The following is a 24,869-nucleotide window of genomic DNA, read 5'->3' as shown; positions in this document are numbered from 1 at the left end:
ATGTTGTAAGAGCGTAAGGTGTTGAATGTTTCCTAGAGTTCGTCTAAATGGTCCTCCTCTCTTTGGCTCTTCACAAGCATGTTGTCAACGTAGACTTGGATGTTTCTTCCGATCTAACAGGAAAAAATCTTATTCATGAGCCTTTGATATGTCGTGCCAGCATTCTTGAGGCCAAACGACATTACTTTGTAGCAAAAAAGGCCTTTGCTGGTAACGAACGAAGTCTTCTCTTTGTCAGCTTCATCTAGTTTTATCTTATTGTAGCCAGGGAAAGCTTCCATGAAACTTAGCAACTAGTGTTAGGCTGTAGAGTCTACTAAGACGTCTACTCACGAGAGAGGGTAGCTATCCTTTGGGCACGCCTTGTTCAGATCTGTAAAATCTACGCACATCGTCCATTTTTCATTGGCTTTTTTTACCATCACCACATTGGCCAACCAATCAGGATAGTAAACTTCTCTAATGAAGTCTAAATCTTGTAACTTTCGGACCTCTTTTGCAATGGTTCTGTCTCGTTTTTGGCTGAATACTTGCTTTTTCTGACGGACGGGGGGAAAGGTGGCCGATACGTTCAACCTGTGCACTATTACTAATGGGTCGATCCTAGGAATGTCTTCATGACTCAAGGCAAAGACGTCCTGGTTTTCTCGTAGGAATGATGCTAATGCTTGGTGGACTAATGGGTTGGTGAGAGTGCCGATCCTAGTCGTCCACTTGGGCCTAGAGTTATCAAGGGTCATTTCCTCCAATCCTTCCATGGGCTCTGCCATCGCTCGCTGTTCTTCTATATTCATTGTTTGTAAATGATTGTCCATTTCTAGCATTGCTATGTAGCATTCATGCGCAGCCACTTGGATTCTCGAAAATTCCCTTACTCCATAGTCTGTGGGGAACTTGATCATCAGGTGGTAGGTTGAAGTTACAGCCTTCCATGAGTTGAGGGTGGGCCACCCTAAGTTAGCGTTGTAGGCGGACGAGCAAGCCATAACAAGGAATGTGACATCCTTAATGATCTGCTGAGGGTAGTCAGCAACTATTACAGGCAACGTGATTGTGCTGAGGGGGTATACCTTAGTCCTTCCAAACCCGACAAGCGGGGCGTTGGTCAGAACCAATCGTTCTCTATCGATCCTCATTTGCTGGAACACCAGGTAGTAGAGAATATCGGCAGAACTTTCGTTGTCAATCAGAACCCGGTGTGTGTTGTAATATCCTACCTGTATACTGACGATGAGCGCATCATCATGTGGGTAGTGGAGACGTCGAGCATCTTCCTTTGAGAACTCAGTGATGGGATTGTCGATCCGAGCCATCTTCGGTACGAAACCCATCAGCTGAATGTTCTGAACCATTTTGAGGCAATTCTTACGCGCCTTTTTGGATGAGCCAGAGGTCGTAGTGCCTCCCACAATCATTCTTATATCTCCTACCGGTAGCCTAGGACGCTCGTTCTCACATCGGGGAGCCTGATCCTGTGGTTGGTCTGCTCTCTCCTTGCTAACAAATCTCTACAACTTTCCTTGTCTGATAAGAGCTTCTAGTTGTTGCTTCAAGTCATAGCAATCAGACGTATCATGACCATGGTCACGGTAGAAGTGGTAGTACTTGTCTCTAGACCTCTTATTGGGATCTCCCTTCAGCTTGCTGAGAAACGTCTAGGTCCCTTCGTCTTTGATCTACATCAGGACTTGGTTGATTGGGGCGGTCAGGGGAGTGAAGCTTGTGAACCTCCCTGTGAGGGGCTTGGAGTGCCTATCCTCCTGTCGGTCTCCGGTCTTGGCCATCTTCCACCCCCTATCCTGTCGTACATCCTCTTGTCTTTCCCTCTTCCTAGGCTTTTCTTCTCGGGCCAACAACACGTCTTCCACGTTCATGTATTTAGTTGCCCTGTTAAGTACATCTGACATAGTCTTTGGGTCATTTTTGTATACGGAAAACAAAACTTACCCTTTCGCAATCCGTTTATGAATGTGGCCACGAGTATCTTGTCGTTAGCCTCGCCAATCGAGAAGGCCTCTTTGTTGAAGCAGGTAATGTAAGACCTTAGCGTTTCGTCCTCTCGTTGCTTGATGTTCATAAGGCAAGTAATAGACTTTTTGTATCTGTGCCCCCTGATAAAGTGCGAGGCAAACTAGGCGCTCAACTCCTTAAAGGTACTGATGGAGTTGGGTGTCAACCGACTAAACCAAACCCTCGCGAGTCCCTTCAGCGTAGTGGGAAAGGCCCTGCACATGATCTCGTCTGCCACCCCTTGCAAATGAATTAAGGTCTTGAAAGTCTTCAAATGATCCAATGGATCCTTTGATCCGTTGTAAGCCTCTACTTGTGGCATGCGGAATTTTGGCGAAAAGGGGAACGAGGTAACGGACGCAGTGAAGGGCAAATCCGTCCAGTGGACTAACTCATCAAGGTCGCTGGATACTCGTCCCCTAAAGGTGTTCATCATGAAGTCCATCCGTTCCTTCATCATCTGCATCTCTGCGACTAAGTGCGATGGTGGAGCCATATCCACGGTGGATGGACGACTTGTATCCTGTCATTCTTGACTAGTTGGGGCGTTGTTACCTTCCGGCCCCTCTTGGTTCCTCCTTTCAACGCTGGTTCCTTCCTAGTCCTCCTCTTGAGTGTTAAGCATCGCGTTCTTTTGGCATAGTTGCTCCTCTAGGTCATGGTTTTGCTTAGTAAGGCGTTCTACAGCTGCAGCGAGCGTTTGAACTTGTCTCTCGAGGGTGGTGGTACATGGTTCGTCCCCTTGGTTGTTGGTGGTGGTTGCCATTGAGCGAGTAAGTATCATGCAACTCTTTGTCCGGGAAGCGGTAGTATGGCTTACTTCTTATCGTTTCCCACAGACGGGGTCAACTGATGATGCCGAAAATCGTCAATGAGCTATATGGTCCTCACGTGCTCCAAACAAGACTTGCACAACACAAAGGGAAGAAGAAGAACCTAAGAAAGGTACCGGTGTGGTATCTGCCAAATACCCTCCGACGATCAAGTTATAGAATTTTTTCACAACTCTAGAGTGCCAAAGCTGGGGTGAATTAAGCGTACCTTGGTTTGTATGGGTTTTGGGGTTTTTATAGTAGTGTAGAGTTAACATCCGTTTCTTGGTGGAAAGGGTCTTTCCTTGTAGAGAAGATCTTTATTAGTACGCGTATGTCGCGAAATACTTTCCTTGTAGGGATCCCCTTGATTAGGGTTAACCGTGGGGCACAAGGTGTTTCCTTATATACATATTCTTGGAGGCCAAGTATAGTCATGCTAGACCCGTCACTATTTCCTTTCTTGCCTTCAACTTTCTCCTCGTCAGCTTCTCATCCCATCCAGGCGTAGATGCCGTTAGGTAGTGAGATAAAGTCGTCGGCTGTGAAATTGACGGGTTCATCTTGCGTGAAGTCGTCGGCTTTAAGATTGACAACTTCATCTTACGTGAAGTCGTCAGCATGAATAATAGAGCTTACGGGTTCTTGGAGACCAACAACTTCTTTTATTTTACCAATTAAAAATTACCTCTATCATATGCAAAGAAAGATTCCCATAAGATAGCTTTAAAGAAATTTTTTCGTAACTTCTAAAATTACATCAAAACATATTTTAGTACTTCTTAATCAAGCTTGGCAAGAACGTTATTCCGGGTAGATATAGTCGCTGCACAGTACTTCTCTACTTCTAGGGTGCTCTTAATTTTACTGCATAGTCAAGTTATTGGACAAAAAAGCACAACATATAAATACATAGAATTACTTGAATAATCAGACTTTTGATTAATAAAATACAAACTTGATTGTAAAGTGAATGATTGGATATATTGATAAACATGTTTTGATGTGTTAAGTGTTGCTCTTGTTTGTTGCTAGATCCAATGTATGTTTAAGAATAGATTATTTTTTGTTTATCTTTGACATCTTTGTTGTTAGTTCAGATTGTTTAGTTTTGTATTAGAAGTAAGCTAGGGTTTGTTAAATTACTATTTTGTTGCTTACTTTAAAACTGTGTTTCTGAGTGTATATGTGTGCACATGCTTTATACATGCATACACATACTCAAAGCATGCATACGCATACAGTTGGGATGCGTACGCATACCCTATGTATGCGCATGCATACCTATGCCCAGAAACACAGATTTAGGGTTCTTGATTATTGTTTGTTTTATTTAGTTTTGATTACATGTTTAAGTCTTATTGAGTCTAGTTTTCACATATTTAGCATTAGGGTTAGTAGAATAACATGTTTCACATGCTTGGATTGATAGATTGATGAGTAGGGTTTATATCTTAATTGAATCACATGAAAATGCATATGAATATAAACATGCATTAATGCATAGGTGCTGTGATGATATGAGGTAAGTGAGGTAAGTCATGCATAATTACATGAACATGCATCAGATTTAGGGTTCTTGATTATTGTTTGTTTTATTTAGTTTTAATTACATGTTTAAGTCTTGTTGAATCTAGTTTTCACATATTTAGCATTAGGGTTAGTAGAATAACATGTTTCACATGCTTGGATTGATAGATTGATGATTAGGGTTTATATCTTAATTGAATCACATGAAAATGCATATGAATATAAACATGCATTAATGCACAGGTGCTGTGATGATATGAGGTAAGTGAGGTAAGCCATGCATAATTACATGAACATGCATTTGATTTGGTTGATGAACATGGTGAACTTTCTTGATTGATGAACATGATGAATGTACTTCATGTAAATACCTTGTTGATGTTACTGTATTGTGATATGCTTGTTGTCCTTGGATTTATACTACTAGATGAATGATAGAGTTTTATGCTATGGATGAGTGCGGGACATATGCTATGTTTGGATGCTAGATGCATGTTAGTGTGTGTGAGTTTAGAATAACACATTAGAGGACCCTTTGATGGGATTAGAATTTGGAACACAATGAGTGGAGGCCGACCGACGAGTCGGGTGGGGTTGGGTGCTTAACACATTTCTATCCCCATACCTAAACTCCAAACACATGTTCTGGTAAAAATCAGTCCTTCAACAAGGGTGTTATATTTATGATTCCTAGACCTAATCTAGGTGGCGACTCCATTTCTTCTTCGCCCCGATCTACTCAGCCGAGGTGTACTCCCCCCGTTGTGCGCACAAGAGGTAAAATTCAAATTCTGAAATTTCAGAAAATAAAATCCAAACACCACCTTGTTATTTAGACTTTATTTATTTATTACTTCACTAGAACAAGTGCAATGGCCATCTCTCTCTCTTTGCTAGCTAGTATTGCGTTTGTATCAGAGTCCACGAGAAGATAGACTATTAAGAGTATATGGACACTACTATTTCAATAAAAGTCAACTTTATATTTTGAGCCTGCACTAAATGGCTAAGATCTGCCATAGGTTTTTTTTGTTTTTGTTTTTGAAATAAACTAACAATTAACATTAAACTGACATTTTATTTTTTAAATCCAACATTCCACCACTTTAATGCCCCAATACATAGTTTACAAGTTTGTGTTACTAAAGCTGGCAAGATCTGCCATAGTTGAATTGACTTAGAGGCGTCTTAAAGTATGTTTTTTCCTTTCAACTTTATTTATGTTTTTTTTCTTTTTTTTTTTCTACCCAAAATTTTCTTTATGGGTCAGTTTAGATACCGCTTATTTTGCCGAAAATTGAAAACTGAAAACAATAAAAATAATAATAATAAATTACTGTTCACTCTTTTTTTACTATTCATATGCCTTGGTGCATTGGCGCTACTAAAAAAAAAATTGGACGCACAAAACGCGCTTCCCAAATGCTCACTATATCACTACACAACTTTCAAACAAATGTTCAAAAAATAAATTTGTTTGAAAATTTTTAAAAAAAAATTCGCCTTCCCCTATTCCAAATATATATATATATAGCGTAAATGCACCTTTAGTTCCTACATTTTTACCAGATTTCTATTTTGGTCCCTACATTTTATTTTTACCACTTTTAGTCCCTAAACCAATTAACGCGTGACGTTTAAGTCCTTACCGTCACTTAACTAATAGAAAATGCTGACGTGGCTAATAGTACAGTAAAATAATAATTAAAAAATCTATTTTGGCATTAAAAAATCTATTTTGATACAAAAACTTGAAGGAGCCGGAGCTTCTTTGAGTCGATGCGGAGCGGATCCAGAGGCAAATGCAAGAGGTGGCTGTTGGGTAAGCGAATTGGGTTGTTGCTGGTTTTGCTGAAGTAATCGCTCGATCCGAGACTACCCAGATCGAAAAGAAAAACCCAAGTCGGATTTGCAGACGGAGACGAGCTAAGAGTGCTTACGCCATGCCACGTTTTTTATGATCTTGTCTAACGACGACCCTATCACATGCCCGCTCCTGGATGGACCGCCTAGGGTTTGGGAAGCTAACATTTTTTGTTTACTCATATTTGATTGGGATCTCAAAATTAGATAATGAGAATGAGAATGTGAATGTCATTACATTCTTAATTATGTGGATTAGTGATTTGCTGGAGAATTCGGTCTTGAATGGCTGTTTTTTTGTTGTTGTTGATGTTTTTTTTTTCTTTTTAATTTCTGGGTCTGTGTTCTTAGGTTTGGGATTGTGTTCTTGTTGCTCTTGTTCAAGGCACTCTTAGATCTCAATTCATGTGATTTTTAGTTTTTAATTTTTCTCATTTAGTTAAAATTAAGGCGTAAATGCACTTTTAGTCCCTACATTTTGGCGTTTTTTCATTTTAGTTCCTACATTTTAATTTTACCACTTTTAGTCCCTAATCCAATTAACGCGTTTCATTTTGGTCCTTTTCGTCAGTCAACCGACGAAAATTGCTGAGGTGGCAGCCGGAGGAATTAAAATACTATAAAAAATGCCACATCACCCTGATACGTCAGCATATAAATTTAAAAAAATTATTTATTAATTTTAACTAAATAATAAAATTAAAAACTAAATTAAAAACTAAAATGGATAGAATTAAAACATAATTTAAACTAAAATTCATGATTGTTCTTCATGTTCATTTGTTCTTCATTTTACAGAGCCTTCTCTCTCTCTCTCTCTCTCTCTCTCTCACCCGAGCCTCCATGGCCTTGAACTCATCACTCCGATCACCAACACCACCACCACAATGGTCTTCTCCATCTCCAAACCAACTATCTCAACCTTGAAATCTCCGATCTGAACTGTCTTTGTCTCAGACCACCATGGCGAAGCCTCTCAAGCTCATCACCATCACAACCATCGACGGTGGTTTCACATCAAATCGGTCTCAAGCCTCTCAAGCTCTCTTGCTCTGGATCCGTCTCACCCTCTCTTCGATCTAAACGAGGCACAGCCTCCTAGCTCCGTTGTGAAGCCCAGCTGCCTCCAACATGACGATGGTGGTTCCCAACCTCTCATCCTTTCTCCCTCTAAACCCGAGCCAAAAACTTCATATTCATCCGATCTCTCTCTAGAACCTATAACTCAACTTCTCGATTTACTGCCTAGGACGGCGCGTGGAATTGAGGAGGTTAATGGCTTCATGGATCTGCCAAGAACCGTAGTCATGGTGACGCGTGAGATCACATGTGGCGGTGCGTGAGCTCGTGATCAACATAGGTATGACAGAGGGTAAGGTACTGGGATTTTTGTGCTCATTTTCTGTGTTTGTAAGGATTTGTGAACATGTACATGTATCAGAGAGTGTATACTCACATATGAAACAGAGGTTTTCAGATTTACCTTTCGTTTTTGTGATTTTTGTTTGTTTGGCTACAACTTGTTCTTCAGATCGAATCTCTGGACGCGTCGCTAGCAGAGGAGTTGAGCGCGATGAGGAAGAAGATGGAGAGGCTGAGGGCGGACAGAGAGAGAGCGGAGAAGATGTTGAGAGAGAGGGACTTGATGTTGGAGATGAAGATTTCTTTTTTTTTTTTGTGTTTTGAATTGGTTTAATTTTTGAGATATTTTGTTTAATTTTTTGATATTTTGTTAACTGGGTTTATGGGTTTGAGTTGCTAAGAATACAATGTTGATTGTGTTAGAATTTGGGGAAGAACATGAGATGATCTTGGTTTGTGGTAGATCTGATGATGCTGGGTTTGATGATCTCTGAGGCGTTGAATTTGGGTTTTTTTTTTTTTTTCTTGTTTTCATTTATGTCTTAGTGATCTAGGTTTGAGTTCTTGGGTTGCTGGGTTTGTGTTCTTGTGATGGGTTTGAGTTCTTAGTTACTGGCTTTGATTTGGGAAGAATACGAAGAACCATGTGAATTTTAGTTATTTAATTCTATTTTTATTTTTATTATTTAGTTAAAATTAATAAATAAATTTTTTAAATTTATATGGTGACGTGTCAGGGTGATGTGGCATTTTTTATAATATTTTAATTCCTCCGGTTGCCACCTCAACAATTTTCGTCGGTTGACTGACGGAAATGACCAAAATGGAACGCGTTAATTAGATTAGGGACTAAAAGTGGTAAAATTAAAATGTAAGGACTAAAATGGAAAAATACCAAAATGTAGGGACTAAAAGTGTATTTACACCTAAAATTAATTAATTAATTATTTTCAATTTATATGCTGACGTGGCAATTTTTAATGCCAAAATAGATTTTTTTTAATTATTATTTTACTGTATAGTTAGCTACGTCAGCATTTTCTGTTAGTTGGGTGACGGTAAGGATTTAAACATCACGTGTTAATTGGTTTAAGGACTAAAAGTGGTAAAAATAAAATGTAGGGACCAAAATAAAAATCGGGTCAAAATATAAAGACTAAAAGTGCATTTACGCCTATATATATTTCCAAATTATAATAGATGCAAATTATCACTAGCCTCATCACACATGCTTTGCAATGAGGTTTTTTTTTTTTTTTTTTTTTGGTCTAGTGTCATAATTTTTATTATTATTATTTATTTTGGATAAGTTTGTTTTAAAAAAATAGATTAGTAGGAAAGTGTCCTATTTTATAGGCATTTTAAGTAGAATTTGAGATATATATTTTTATCAGGTTGTTCTTGAGTTTTTTTACTGTTAAACCTAAAGTTTAAGGGTATTTCTAAACCATATAAAAATTCAATTCAAATAGAAAAATCCTCTTATAAATAATATAGATATATATAGAGTTTGAGTAGAGTTAGAGTTACACTAAAAGTCTACTAATATAAAAATCAAAACCCAAACGATAAGGGAAAAACCAAAAATCACTTACTTGATGGTAATATACTTCACAGTTCACGCGCAAAACATGAAAAGAAGAGAGCATAACTGAAAGTCTGATCGAACTCTTCTTCGAAGATTGTTTTAATTTGCTAGCGAGTACTACTATAAAATCCAAAGGGTAACAGGAAAAGCAAAAATATTTCATACTATACTACACACGCAAAAAGGTAGGTTCTGCAATTCAAAGGTTTGAATCTATACTACTCTATTTCTTAACTCAGTATTAAATTTAATTTCTTCCTGATTTGCAATTTCAATTTTAGTAACTGTTATATGTTTCATATTAATTTCAAGTTTTTTCATATGAGATTTCCAAGCATCCTAAGATTGCTGTTTTCTCAGTTTTTACCTCTATTTACCTCGTATCATGTGGTAAACTTATTGCAATCACCCCGTAACATAAGATGTTGAAAGGAAAAAAAAAAAGAAGAAGTCATTCTCTATCTATTGGGCTTTGGTTTTTGTTGTTTATAATGATTTCTTGAACAAGAATTTGTAAATATTGGATATAGGTATTTGCTAGCTTTGGTTGTATCTCCTTGGAAATATTTTGCCTTTCACGCGAATGTAATTTTACTATACATTCTATAGGTAGTTTCTACAGGTAAATTGTGCCGCATAAATTTTCTGTTCTGTTCTTTTGCTTTAAAGAGTAGGGGTGCACTGTAATGCAATTTCAAAGAGCTCTACTTGTTTATTATTTTGTGCTTAGTGGAAAATTAAAAAAAAAATAAAAAAACTTGCTTTTTTTCCTAGTGTCATCCCCACCACTATGAGTTAGAAAAGTTAGTTGATTATCTTATCTCTTTGTTTGAGGATTGCTTAAGTTTATCTCTATCTCATTGTTACTATGGAATTTTTATCATGTAAAGATCATATTTAAGACCCACAAATAATAATAGAACGTAAGCATAAATTTAATCAGATGTAATCTTATATTTAAGATAGTCACAGCGCTCCCGTGGTAAACGTGGTGCTAGTCGAGGTCGAGGTGGTCGTGGCGACTTGGGTCGTAACATAACTGCATCCTCTTTAGTTTTAAAGAGCATTGAAACTTTTGCCATTGCATGTGAGAATTAATCTCTGAATGCTTGTCTTTTAGAAGTGTCCATTGCAATAGAATTTTGGCTGGCCAATGAAGTTCATAACGTTGTAATTGTTCTCCTACACTGAGTTTGTGTTTTGTAAATAAATCATTTTCTTTTGATTGACATTAAAAAGCTGATTCCATGTTTTTGTTTTGTAAGCTACAGGAGCAGATTGAGGAGTGTCTCTTAAGAACATCATGGTAAACATTTTTTTCAAATTTACTTGCTGCTCATCTCCACGGTGCCTTGAAACATCAAATGAAGAACGCACAAGAATCGCAAATAAAGAAACAATGAGAGCAAAGCCAGAGATTGCTGTAAATAAAAAGAGCCATGAAAAAATCTCCATCTCTGCTACACAACAGTCCATTCCCTCAGATATCGTTATGGAGATTCTGAGCTGGCTGCCAGTCAAGTATGTACTGAGGATGAAGTGTGTTTGCAGGCAATGGCACACTTTAACTCAAGATTGTCTCTTCATTGAAAAGCATATGAGCCGACATAGAATCAAGTGCTCGTACAATAAAATCCCTATTACTCCTCCTGGCAATAGCCAGGATAATTTCCAGTTGATCTGCGGTTGCAATGGCATGTTGCTAAAGAAAAGAAATGCCTCCAATAAATTCCTCATAATGAATAATGCCACCCGTCAAATGCTTGAACTGCCTGACCCACATAAAAATAGCTTTGGTATGACGTTCTCTTTTGTTCCATCTTCTGGTTGCTACAAGTTGGTCTCTATATATGATGATAATGAGGAAACTGGAAATGAAGGTTGTGAGATTCTTACCATTGGAAGTGATAATTCTTGGAGAACTATCAATTTCCCTAGCCTAAATGATGCTAACAAGAAAAGAGAGAAAATTGTGGTTGTGTCAGCAGGTGAGGCTGTTCACTGCATTAAGATAAACAAGTTTAGAACATGCTTTTGTGCAGAGATGGTATCTCTTGATTTGGAGAGTGAGAGTTTTAAGAGTACTATAATGCCCAAAGGATTGTTCTCAAATTGGGAAAAAGTTTGGGCTTTAGATTGGAATGGATGTTTATCTTTTGCTGTTAGAGTGGAAGAGGTTATCAATGTCGTTGTGTTAGAAGATTACAAGAAGCTCAAATGGGGTGAAGAGAAGATTGTTATTCCCCTGGCATTCACGAACAGCACTCCAAATTTGATGGAGGATCTTATTCCTCTTTTCGCTCAGAATGGTGATTTATGGTTTTGGGTAAAGGACAAGAAATTTTTCGCTTACAATATTGAAAGTGGGAAAATTAACTGCATAATATCTGATCCCGAGGCGTCTAAAATGGAAAAATGTGGTTTCTACGTTGGCCCTTCCAGTTTGATAAATCTGAAAGGAATGCAACCAGTGAAGAAATAACCACAAAGGGTTTTCAAAGTTAAATTAAGATTTTAGGCATTGTTATCTTAGTTTCATGTTTTTCTTTTCTGTTTTCAAGGCTTGGTAGGTTACATATACACAGCTTCCTCTGATGATGTGCCTTTTGTAACAAACAAGTACCCCCTTTAAAAACTTCATTACACTTATTATTTGATTTTGCAGTTTCTTTCTACTGCTTAATTTACTTTCTTTTGCTTGCTTATGAAAATGGATTAATTGCTTCTGTTGTTAAACTCAAAGACAGACATAACAAAGTCTATGGATGAATGTTATGTGCTCCCACAGTTTTAAGAATTTTTATGTATAATAAACTGGGATTTTAACCATGCAACACTCTAAAATTTGTTGCATAGCTCAAATAGCTGGTTAGAAAATATTTCTGATGATAGTACATAGCCTACAATTGCTTGTAGAATTCTTTATGGTTTCATTATAACAACATGACTATCTTGGTAACAGATGTCTTGATGCTACTTGAAGTGCTTATTATGATTTTTATTTCTGGGGTTTTACTTGCTATGAGTCGACAAGATGTATACACAAGTATTTCTCCTGAGGCACCCAGCTAGGCTGCTAGCCCAAGACAACAAAAATGAACTTGGGTGATAATTGTTAGTTTATCAAGTATCAGTTCAATGCTATGATTATGAAGGTATTCCTTGAGTCTAATTCTGCCAAATGCCAACTAGAGCTGAGATTCAATCAGGAGGTGCAAGTGAACTGATTGCTTATGCTCCCCACCCTCCTAGGATCCTAAGTTTGTATACCGTTAATTAAAAATGCTGGTCATTTGGGTTGATGAAAAGGCTGTCCTTGTATCTAAGCATCATTGATGTGCAACATCTGTGCAAATCAAACATGAAAGCAGATTCCTTAACTTTTAAAAGGTCAATTGTATCATTTGTTTAGGAAGCGAAATAGAAGTGCTTGAATTTCTGCCTAGTTTTTTCATCCTATCAAGCAACACAAAGTCTGATAGTTGTTACTTATACAGACTCACATTTCAATCCTTAGATTAGCATGCAATAAAAGAGTATCAGAAATTGAAAAATAAAGGCAGTAGTTTTTCCAACCAGATTCCCTTTAGATAGCATTAAAGAAATTGTTTCATAACTTCTAAAGTAGAAGTTTACATCAGAACATTTTAATTCTTCTTAACCAAGCTTGGCAAGAACATTATTCAGGGTAGATACAGTTGCGGCATAGTACTTCTCTGCTTCTGGGGTGCTCTTAATTTTTGCTGCATGGTCAAGCTGCAGGAAAAACATCACAACAAATAAGTACCTAGAAATTGAATAATCAGAATACTGATCTGAAAAATGAAGTAAACTTTTCAACTTACATTGCTAATGTCTTGGAAGAGCTTTCCAGTGAGGTCCTTGAGGGATTTCTTCTCATCTTTAGGCTTAGCAGAAATGACAGTGTTAAGGTCATACCGGAGATACTCTGCCCGCAAACGGAGATCATTCTGCACATAGGGCCATGCCTTCTTATCAATAAATTCCTTCACACCAACAATTTCCTTGGCGGACTCCTTTGCCCTCTGAGCTGCCTGAACTGGGGTCAATGGTTGAATGAAGAACCTGTCCTTTAATGGCAGATCAAGGTCTCTTGCCTCATCAGAGTTTAGAGTTCCAGCTGCCAAAATGTATAAATATGAATCTTAATTTTGCTAAATTTTTTTATATGTTCCTAGCCACAATATAACTATGAATTTGGTTTTAGTAATGTTTCTTAGCCCGCCAAATGGATGTGCATGTATCAGATTGATCTCAAAAAATTAAGCCTGACTAAGACATCATGCTTGGTACCTAGGTTAGTTTACAAAACCTGGACTAATGCCAGAAACACAACATTTCTCAGAACATATTTTCATAATGTGTTGGGTTGTAAAGTTGTGCATGGTGTAACCTCCTCACTTTTACATGGCACCCTCACAGACATTACTTTTATAAGTTTATTATACCATCTCAACCGTTGTAAAAACTTTGTGCGACTAGCTTTATTGTGTAATCCTAATAAACCAATAGTTTGGTCATTAGAAATATTTGATCCTAGGAATTCACCAACCTCAATAGATATTAAGCTATGACAGTATTTGTATTGAATTATTTCTATCGAGCACTGACTCTAAGGTGTTCACAAGTAGCTTACTTATCACTGTTTTTTTCATATTTGTTTCTAATTAATTTGAAGAAAGAAGCTAGAGGAAAGACTTACAGGTGAGAATATGATCTTCCTATAAGGCATTCATTAACTTCAAATAATATATTATTTTTTTGAAAGCAAATAATATATTATTGACTTACTTTTCACTAGTTATTTCTCATTTAGCTCATGACAAAACAACAATAACAAAACTTTAATCCAAAAATTTAAGATCCACTATGGATTAGTGTCAGGATCCACTACATGTATTCTTTTTTTCGTTCGTTTTATCAAAATTCATATTCTTTATTGCCTTCTTAAATGACATATATTGATCAAAAGCTAATGTTGAAGAAAGCAAGAGATGGATCAAAGACTTACGCAATCCACCAGATGGAGGAGGGGGTGGACCCACCTTGATGGGCTTAGCCTCAGCAAGCACAGCTTGAACAAAAGACCCTGTGGCCAAACCAGCAGCAACTAGACCAAGGACAGCCCTGCGGCTAGTTTCAGGCTCAGCCTGCTGCTGGGCTCTAATAGTGAGCCCTGGCCTTGTCATGGCCACACGGCTAGTCCCATTTACGTTCAACCTGGTTGAGCCACTTAGCTGAAGGCTACCCTCCAAAATAGCCTGAGAGGAGCCACGTAAGCCAGCCATTGATGCCATTGCTTGGGCCATTTTCTCAACAAACAAAAACCCTGCCTAAGTGTAAAACTGGGTATCTCAGTTCTTTTCTTAAAACTTTTATTTTTGTTGTCCCAATTGGTTTCTATGTGAGTGAGGTGGAATTAATATTTTTGGCTATGGTGGTGGATGATGATTTTTCAATTTTGTTCTGTGTTTCTGTGATGTAGAGTGATTTTGGGCAACACCTTATCTGACATTTTCTGCTTGGATAAGTTGGATATGGCTTCAGCCAACCAGTGGTTGAAACGTGTCACTTGATCATTTTTGTATTTTACAAGTTGGATTGGGTTCCAGCGTGGGAGGGTAACATTTTGACACGTGGATACTACAAGATCATGCTCCTATTAGTGACTATATCAGTCACATTCTTCCTTTGTCCTCCTGCATATGGACTCAATCCTATACATTTTGTTGGATGCATTGCATTGTCGGCTCACCCTTCCTTGAATAAGAGGGCATACATATATCTACCTATTGTTCATAATCTCATGTTCATTTATAATTAAAATTGAAAACAGGAGAACTTTTTTTTTTTTTTTCCATCAATGATGATTAATAGATAAATTTGCAAAAAATTGTAAAAAATAAAATAAAATAAAATGATTGATGAAATATCTTCTTCACTTGAAACTGATCAATTTTATGATTTAAATTAATTTAATTTTAGGTTGGAGTGAAAAGAGAGTAGATGGAAAATGGGGGAAGGAAAATGTGGATTTGGTTTTTTTTTTTTTTTTTTGAAGTTTCAATTTATTTATTTTGTGTTAAGTAATTGTGGAGATAGAGGAGTAGTTAAAATCCCTTATAGGTGTAAGTCCATTACCCTAAGTCCACCTCAAAAGTAGAAATCTAACTCTCAAGATAATTTAGGCACTTACAAAGCCAATATTCTTAATTGGTTGACTACATTTTTTTATTTATTTATTGATAATTTGATAGTTGAGAAATGAGAGATTTAAACTTTGAATGTCTTTGTTAGAAACGGAAGAAACTACCAATTATGCTACAAGGTTCTTAGCAAATACATATTGTACTTTCAATAAGAAGTATTTTATCTATATTATTATTTAAAAGACTTATCCTGTTTGGACTGGACATTTTTTTCGTTCCAAAATACCCCTACAACCTATGTTTAAGTAGGGACAAAACTTGAGGATAACCTTGTAAATATATATATATATATATATATATATATATATATATATATATATATATATATATATATATATATCTCTAACTCTTATCTAAAAAATTTCCTACAAAATAAGAACACTCTCCAGTTGGCTTTCAAACTGAGCATCCATGTTTCTTCAATCACTCCACGTTTTCACTTTTCTTTCTTCTTCTTCTTCTTCTTTTTTTTTTTTTTTTTTCCTTTATCAAGACTTAACCCTTTTTTTAATACTCAGTTTCCTTGGCTCCTTATTATTTTATTTTATTTTTGGAGAAACAAGTAAGTCCATATTATTAAACTAAAGCAGAAAAATCATAAAGGAATACACCCTCTAAATCACTTTTTTTTTTTTTTTTTATTGTGGAGATTGAGAGGAGTAGTTAAAATGCCTCATAGGTGTAAGCCCATTACCCTAAGTCCACCTCAAAAGTAGAAATCTAACTCTCAAGATAATTTAGGCACTTACAAAGCTGATACTCTTAATTCGTTGACTACATTTTTTTATTGATAATTCGATAGTTGAGAGATGAGAGATTTAGGGCCTGTTTGGTTTGTAATTTGTCATCTCTCAATTTTTATTACTCAATTTTCATCACTCATTACTTAAAATACCTCGATTTCCCAAATCCCACCCGTTTGGCAATCATCACTCAATTCTGTTGTTACTTTGTTTCAAAAAATAAAATAAAAACCCAAAAGTCAAACATTGCAGCTGAAACTTGGGTTTAATTACGAAAATGTCATTGGAAACTGAGTTTTGAAAACTGAAAACACTTAAAATGCGTTTTGACAAATTAACAAATTACTAAAAAATCAAAAATAAGTTTGAGCGAACAAGCAAAACAATACTCTAAGCCATAAAAACCAAAGAAAATGAACAAAAGGAAAATTTGACCACACGTGTTATAAACCGAAGAACTCCATTATAAATGGATAAGACATGGTTGTGAATACATGATCAAAGACCCTCATCCAAACAAGCTCTTAAACCTTGAATGTCTTCATTGGAAACGGAAGGAATTACCAATTATGCTACGAGGCTTTTAGCAAATACATATTGTACTTTCAATAAAAAGTATTTTATTTATATTACTATTTAAGAGACTTCACCTGTTTAAACTGGACATTTTTTTTTTGTTCCAAAATACCCATACAACTTACGTTTAAGTAGAGACAAAACTTGAAGATAACACTGTAAATATATATCTCTAACTCTTACCTAAAATAATTCAGCAATAGTAGATTGTAGTAAGCTACTAGTCTAGATTTCGAGTTACACCATGAAAAGCCATTTTTTTAATTGCAAACTCAACTTCTTCCACCGTATATGGTTTAGCCAAGTCAGCCCTCATGTCTTCCATCACCACACGTTGGACACCATCCAACACATTATCTAATTCGTGGGGGTTAGAGGAAGTAAACAATTCAGCAAAGTAGGTAGTAAGCATACTCGAAATCTAGACCTCATCTTCATGCCAAGTACCCCCTGCATCCCTCAATCCCTTTATAAAGTTCCTTCGCTTTCTTTGAGTTGCTAAACCATGAAAAGTTTTTGTAATTTGATCTCTACATTGTAGCCACTGAAGCTGAGCCCTCTGATGCCACATTTTTTCTTCTTTTGCATACAATTCAGTTAGCTCTTGTTTCAACCTTTTCACCTCATCAACACTCCCTGATTTGACCGCCTCTTCCTCAGCCCTCCAAAGCAACTCCTTAGTCTTTTTAATTTTCTGTAATACATTCCCAAACTTGTCCCTGTTCCAAGCCTTTAGCATTTTCTTACACTTAGTCACTTTCTTGGTAGCCACAACCATTGGTGAACCTTCAACATTACAAGCCCATGTAGTGGGATTCTCACCATTGGAATCTAAGGAAAGAAGAATCGGGCGGTGATTCGAAGTAAAACAATTCAGATGCTGAATTCTACCTGTAGGGAACCGAGAAAGCCACTCATAGTTAGCCACACCCTGATCCAACCTCTCCCAAATCAACTTCCTTCAACGATGACCATGCCATGTAAAGTCTGGACCCGAGTACCCCATGTCTACAAAGCCACAATGATCTAAAACATCCTTGAAAGATTGCATGAGACTGTGCGCCCTTGGTTGTCCGCCCCTCTTTTCCTGCACATGAAGTAATTCATTAAAATCACCAATACAACACCACGACAACTTTGGTTTAGAGCTTAACATCCTCAACATATTTCATCCTTCATTCTTTTCAGTTCTATGTTCTTTTTTCTCTACACCATCATCATCATCATCTATGATAAGTAGAAAAACTATCAAAAACCTAGACAAAAGAACAAAATTTACTTACAAACATTGCCAAAAGTACAGTTCTAATTGTTCCAGTTCAATAGATATGTCAATGTACGTTGCTACTCTTCTTGAGTCTCCCTACCTGTCGAACCAACCTCGAATCAATCTCTTCGTGACTTTTTACTCAAGACGTAACCATTTGCTGACTTAGACCCGTAAGTTTGATCCCGCCCTCATTAGTTGGACAGAGTATTGTTGGTGAGCCCAATACAACCAAGGTTTTGAGTCTTTAGCTCTCGCCGGACCTTAATTATTTGGACTCTGGCTCTTCTTCATTTCCTTATGATTATCTTCTCTCTTTTTCTTTTTTCTTTTTTTTTTTTAAATATGTGTTTGTGGGTTGAAACTTACTCATTGTTTTTCTTTGATTACAATAGTACGGTGGTTTTCTTTGATTACAATTCCCTGGCTCCTTAATCTAATCTCACCTTTGGTTTTTTTTTTTTTTAATTTGAATTTAGAAAAAAAAAGTAGAGATAAAATTAAGGATAACGTGCTAAAAAATAATCTTTAACTCCCATGTAAAAGACTGCTTACAAAATATGACAACTATCACGTTGGTTTTAAAACTCAAGTTCTTCAATTTATTTCTTCCTCAATTCTTTTCAGTTCTATGTTCTTTTTCTCTACACCATCATCATCATCATCTTTTCTAAATTCAAAAACCAAAAAAGAAAAAAATTTACTTACAAAAACCAAAGTACAGTTCTAATTGTTCTAGTTCAATAGATATGTCAATATATGTTGCTCTTTTCTATTTTTTTTTTATAAAGAAGTCAACAGACTTCTAATTATTTGGACTCTGGCTCTTCTTCATTTCCTTATGATTATCCTCTCTTTATTTTTATTTTTTAATATGTGTTTGTGGGTTGAAATGTACTCATTGTTTTTCTTTGATTACAATAGTACAGTGGTTTTCTTTGATTACAATATTACAGTAGAATACAAACTTTCAATTTGTATAACTATCAAATTGTGTAAAAGAAACACAAATTGTGCAATTTGGATAAGTATCAAACTATGTTACTCTACTATTAATCAGTAAAACTATGAACGTATTAATTCATTATATTGTACTTTATTAATATTTTTTGGGCAAATACTAACTCTATTTCAAAGCACAAAATATATACAACAAGGAGGGTGATTGACCATTATATACAACCATATTACTAATATATTTGTGAAAAAAAAAGAGAGTCTCTGAGCACGCACACTCACCACACCCAAATTATAATGGATGCAAATCATTAACCTTTACTCAAAAATAGAAGAGCCTCTAAGCACATGCATGAGCGCATACTTAGAGGCTAGTGTCTATATATATACTAGTTATAAGAGAATTCTCATATTTGAATTGGACTTTTATATGATTTAGAAATACCCTAAACTTTACGTTTAACAAGAGAAAAAATTTAAGGACAATTTGGTAAAAATATATCTCCAACTCCACTTAAAATACATGCAAAATAGGACACTCTCCTACTAATCCATGTCTTCAAAACAAACTTATCATTTTTTTTAAAAGGAAAATTATGAGACTAGACAAAAAAAAAAAAAAAAAAAAGCCTCATCGCATGTGCAAAGCGCATGTGATGAAGCTAGTTTTATTTATCAAGATGGAAAGTATATTAACTACTGCTTTGACAATTGGTGACTCACAACCTCTATTAATATGACAGAGTTTTTGTTAGGTCCATGTGTTAGTGTTGGCAAACCGTATCAAATTGTGAGTTTGGTTGCATCTTAGAGTTGTAATTGATGATTGTTGAGAGGAAAGTTTTGATATCCTCAAATAGAATATAGGGTAACCAAGCCGAAACTCGACCATGGACCTTTGAAATAAAGCCCAAAGGCTTTCAGTGTTGTGTAAGCCCGCCCAAGCAAGAGATAGAAGCTACACCCTAACAAGAAGACAACAATAAAGCCCAATAAACACGTTACTGTTGTTAGTTTGCTATATTATTAGTCCTTTTACAGCATCATAATTCAAATCAGTCCTCCAGCAGTACGATATTATCTCCAGCAGTAGGGTAAATCATATTCAATTATTAAATAAATTTAATAAAGTATTAACTTCAGGAAATTCTTGTGTATTTTGTTCAATAGGGTCCATAGTACTCTCAACCGTCATTACATCAATATGAAGAAAAAATTCCAAAAGTCTCAAATACATTATAGCCTCCTATAGTAAAAAAATAACTAAATATTAATGGTTGCATAGTGATGAAAAAGGAGTTATTTGGCATGGTATGAAGGAAGAGAGGGAATCCCAGCTCAGTGCAGCATGTGGTTACCAAGATCCTTAAGGGAAATGTGGGTGGTATGTAAGGTGAAGGTTTTTTGTTGAGTGAGTGTGTGAGCTTATGAGAAGTTGGTTAAGAGGAAGCTTGGCTGAGTTTCATGGAGGGAGTTTAGGCTGGTTATGGTAAGTTATGGGGCATTTATGGAGTAGAAAGGTGTAAGTAAGGTGGGGATGTTGGTGTTATGGTGACTATAAGCTGAGAAAGGTTGTGAGTGAGCTCAAGAGAGCTTGGGGAAGCTTAAAGAAAGCTTAAGAGGGACTATATTTCCACAGAATGTAGTCAATGATAGAAATTTTTAGAGAGGCTCTATCCTCCCCTCAGGGGCTGGAGTGGTTTGCTTTTTATAGAGAGGATTAGAGCTAGCATTAATTAGCTAAAATCCAAAAAACGTAGGTTTGATTCAAGGGAGCAAGACAGCTGAATTAATAACCTGGATTTGGCCTAAAACGGGTGATTTGGCTTAAGGAATATCTTTCCTCTTTGGGCAATGTCTCACATGACCCAAAATCCAGTACATTCCCTCATTAAATGCTAGGATTCTTGGAGCTAGTTAGGCCAATGAAGGTTGGGCAGGTATGAGGAGAGGATTTTGGTTGGCTGCACTGAGATTGAAGCATTGAAATGAGTTCTAACACCCCTAAGCCAGGTGTCAAGTGTTAAGGCCACCCATATGCTTCTCTTGGAGGTTTCCTTAGTGCCCTCCAAACCACTAGTTCTCAAATTTTCCCCTTTAGGAATTCATGGGCTTGGTTCATGAATCAGTAACATATATTTCTAGTAATAAAATAAACTATTTAGTTGAGCATTTCATGAGTCTTGGTCATGACTTCCTTGAGCTGTAACAAAAACTTGGAGAAGAAGGGTATTTATTGTCCACTAGCTTCTGCTGGAGGTAGGACCTTGAGAGAGATGATGATGCCTCTCTACCCATCAGCTACCTAGCTGCTAGGAATAGTTATTAGCTACTGTTCTCAATAGAAAATGTGTTAGAATTTTGCCATGACAGCCCCTTGGTTCATTCCTAGAGGTGTGGAGGAACCTTCCGCTGGTGGTGGACTTGATTAGGCTGACTTGTTTAAGCTTGAATATCTGATTTGCTAGGGACCTTTTTGGGTTGGGCTTTGCTCCATTTTAGCACTTTTGGTTGGGCCACATAGCCCTTTCTTTGCTTGGGCTTATTCCCTACTCCATGAGATTCTTGGGCCTACAAAATGGGCATTAAAGACATGCTTTGCCATGGTTTTTTTTATTTTTTTTACTCCTCATGGGCTTTAGTTGTTAGTAGAAATAAAATGAATCCAAGAGTTTCAAAAAATATTTATGATAGATTTTGGGTATTAATTTTCATGGGTTTTAAATAACAACTTGTATAGTTTCTCATAAATTTTGTTATGAATTACTTTGTAAATGATATTTTCTTTGGGGCTTTTTAAATAATGACCTCCAATATTTACCATGGGTTTTAAATAGAGGCAATATCCATGGGTTTTAAATAAATACGAAAACAACCACTATAATGGACTAATGTGATATTCTCATGAGTTTTTCTATAGATAATCATAATGGACATGTAAGATGAATAAGTACCATGAGTTTTGGAAATAAATATTATGAATGTTGTGATGTAAGATAGATAGTGAATAAGAGTTTATAATATGATATGAAATAAATAAATGTCATGGGTCTAAGATAAATAATCATAACTTTCCATGGGCTTTTATAAGATGATTGCCATGGGTTTTGAGAATAGATAGTTCATAAATTTCGTGAGCTTGTAATATTATAGTAATAAGTTTAAGAATCTAAAGTATTGTTCATTATTGGGCTTTTAGTGAAATAATTATGATACAGTGTTTTGCCAAGTGTTAATAACCTTGGGCTTTTGATAAAATAGTGCAAAGTAGTTAGTTTGGGCAGCCAATGAAACTTGGGCTTTTGATATTGTCAATGAGAATTGGGCTTTGATATTGCCAATGAAAATTGGGCTTTAAATATTGCCAGCGAAAACTGGGCTTTGATATTGCCAATGAAAATTGGGCTTTAAATATTGTCAATATGAATTGGGATTTGGAAAAATAAAATTGCCATGGGTTTAAATCATGGGCTTTGATTGTGGATTTGAATTCCATTGATAAAATTATTTTGTCATGGACTTGAATCATGGGCTTTTCAAATATTGCCGAGTATAAGTATTCTTGGGCTTTAAATAGAATAGGAAGTGTGTATTGGGTTCATAGGGCCGGTTTTGGGCTTAGCTAAATAATGATAATAAAATTGGATAAAATATGAGTTTTTAGGCTTTTTGTAATAGTTTATATTATGACCCAATTTGGATAATGAGATATGAAACATTTGTGATTAACATAATAATAGTGCAAAATATATTTGGGAAAACCCAATAACTTATTAGTGGTATTTGAAAATAAATAGGTGGTACTCAAATAAAATTAGGTGTAAAAAAAAAAGTACCCTCACAATGATCAAAGTGAAGACTTGAAGATTACTCAATATAAGCTCAAGAAAGTGAACTTTTTGTGACCTTGACACCACCTTGGCATGTCAAGTCTTGAAAAATTTAACAAAGTGAAGTTTATGTAAGCTCGATGCAACTCGATTTCACTTGATTAGTTGAGCTACCTTGACTCTAACCTTGATTCCTCTCGATCAATCAAAACTACACAAATCAGTAATGTAAAAGGTCTAATAACTTGTTTGTTTTAGCATTAATTCAAGCCCTACTTGTTGGGATATATAAGTGATATTATGAGTTGACCCTAAAGAGGTTTTTAGAGGAAAGACAACTTCCTTTTTGTATGGCTAGGGTTGTGTAACCCAGCTTTTCTTAATTTCACCATTCCAAAGATAGTCAAGTATAGATCTAAAGATTTGTTGGTGAAGAAGCATAAACCATATCATCTATCATTGACTTGTTACTGTAAAAAAAATACCTTTTAGAGGTTCATGGAGTTAATTGGAGGTTCTGGTCATAAAAGGTTTTCTTTGTAAGTTGTCTACAAGTTGTAGAGTTTAGAAAAAAGGTAATTCTTGAGATTGCAAAACTTCTCTCTTGACAGTGGATTTGTTCATGGGAAGGTTTTCCTTGCAGTGGTTTGTCATTTATAATTGTTTTTCTATCGATTTTCCTTGCATCACTATATCACTGTCCCCATTGTATTTGATTTTATGCGACTAGTGACAGTATTAATTTTCCATTGCATGCTTATATTGATTACAAAAAAATTGATTTGGCATAATTGGATTAATCAAACAACTTGATTATCTTATACTACAAGCCTACGACAACTAGAGTCTAAAATGTAACAATCTCAACAGGCAATTGTATCACTAGTTTTTTGCCAAGTGTCTTGTAAGTTGTAACTCAACTAACAGCTGTTAGTGCTTTCAACAAAGATGTCCGAGATTTGAATCCCAACTCCAACAACTATAGAATTAAAAAAAAAAAAAAAAAATCCCTGGCTTCTTTAGGTAAGAAATCTAAGACGATAACTATCTATAGCAATTGACCTTAATTTGAGAAGCCATGAATGGGTGCTAAATAAGCTTGAGTTGGATTTTGTTGTAAAAAATTTATTGGTCCAAATTTCGGTCCAACATTAATTGAATCTTTTCATAAGCAATACAATTCCAAAATTCGAAACTAATTCAGAATTCAAAATGTTTCCTCACTGGGTTTTAAATTTATTAGTATTAATCCAAGTAATTGGCAGTTTTAAAACAATTAATGAAAAGCGCTCCATTTGATTTTTAAAAGGTTCCCCCTACCTCTTCTCTCTCATTTTTCAAAGAGAGGCCATAAAAAATATTTAACTATACAGTCTCCACTCTCCAGGCATCCAATACTTCCTGTGAGGTAAATGGTAATATACGGCTTACTTTTTAATTCCTACTGTTCCATTGTTCATTGTGATTCTCTCTGCTTTGCTTGCTTCTATCATTTTTTGCTTTCATTCAATCATTCTTGGATGTGTACGGCTATTGTAATGTTGTCTGTACCATTATTTACATTGCTATGATCTCAAAATCCTCAATTTTATATATTTATTTTGGATCATGTTGTTTTGAGCAAAGAGAGAAGAGGAAGACGTACATAATACATCTGACAGCTTTTTCAAATCTCACATTAGTTTTAAGTAATCACTTTTCAAATAGTTTTATTTTTAAAAAGTCAAGAAATAGATTGTACTACTTAAAAGTAACATAGATTAGCGTATGCATTTCGGATTAGATTATAAGTTAGCTTTTAGGTTTTTTTTTTTTTAATTTTAGTTTTTTTATAAATTATTTTATCTACAGTATTTTTAATAAAAGAAAAAAGATAAATTATTTCCAAATAGACAATCTTCAATCATTTATTAAAAAAAAAAATCCAGAATCTGTAGTATTTTTTTTTTTTTAAGAAACCGTACTAATTAAATTACCATAAGAAGAATTTGGGCTTAAGTGGGTTAATGGGCCGGTAAAGATCCGGTTCGGCCCAATAAAAAGGCAACGTCTCTATCGAGGAGCGTTTTAGATGTACCGCCAGATCCAAATTCAAATTTCA

General features: G+C 35.8%; 3 protein-coding genes across 3 annotated transcripts; 1 reads left to right on the top strand and 2 right to left on the bottom strand.

Moving 5' to 3' along the window:
• Positions 1-329: 329 nt before the first annotated feature.
• On the bottom strand, positions 330-1,415 carry LOC142635726 (uncharacterized). Its single transcript, XM_075809835.1, has one exon. The coding sequence runs from the start codon at positions 1,413-1,415 to the stop codon at positions 330-332; it is 1,086 nt and encodes a 361-aa protein (XP_075665950.1).
• A 7,809-nt stretch (positions 1,416-9,224) lies between these two features.
• Positions 9,225-11,764, top strand: LOC142637231 (putative F-box protein At3g10240). Its single transcript, XM_075811513.1, has 2 exons — positions 9,225-9,350; positions 10,431-11,764. Exon 2 carries the CDS (start codon positions 10,469-10,471, stop codon positions 11,645-11,647), a length of 1,179 nt encoding a protein of 392 aa, XP_075667628.1. The 5' UTR covers positions 9,225-9,350; positions 10,431-10,468; the 3' UTR covers positions 11,648-11,764.
• A 967-nt stretch (positions 11,765-12,731) lies between these two features.
• On the bottom strand, positions 12,732-14,687 carry LOC142637233 (oxygen-evolving enhancer protein 3-2, chloroplastic-like). Its single transcript, XM_075811515.1, has 3 exons — positions 14,198-14,687; positions 13,011-13,306; positions 12,732-12,921 (listed from the first exon to the last, which is right to left on the bottom strand). The coding sequence occupies exons 1-3, from the start codon at positions 14,493-14,495 to the stop codon at positions 12,823-12,825; spliced, it is 693 nt and encodes a 230-aa protein (XP_075667630.1). The 5' UTR covers positions 14,496-14,687; the 3' UTR covers positions 12,732-12,822.
• Positions 14,688-24,869: the final 10,182 nt, after the last annotated feature.

Source organism: Castanea sativa, chromosome 5 (genome assembly GCF_040712315.1).
Source record: "Castanea sativa cultivar Marrone di Chiusa Pesio chromosome 5, ASM4071231v1".
In the NCBI taxonomy this organism is placed as follows: Eukaryota; Viridiplantae; Streptophyta; class Magnoliopsida; order Fagales; family Fagaceae; genus Castanea; species Castanea sativa.
Note: the sequence above shows the minus strand (reverse complement) of the source record. Positions and strands in the feature narration are given on the sequence as shown.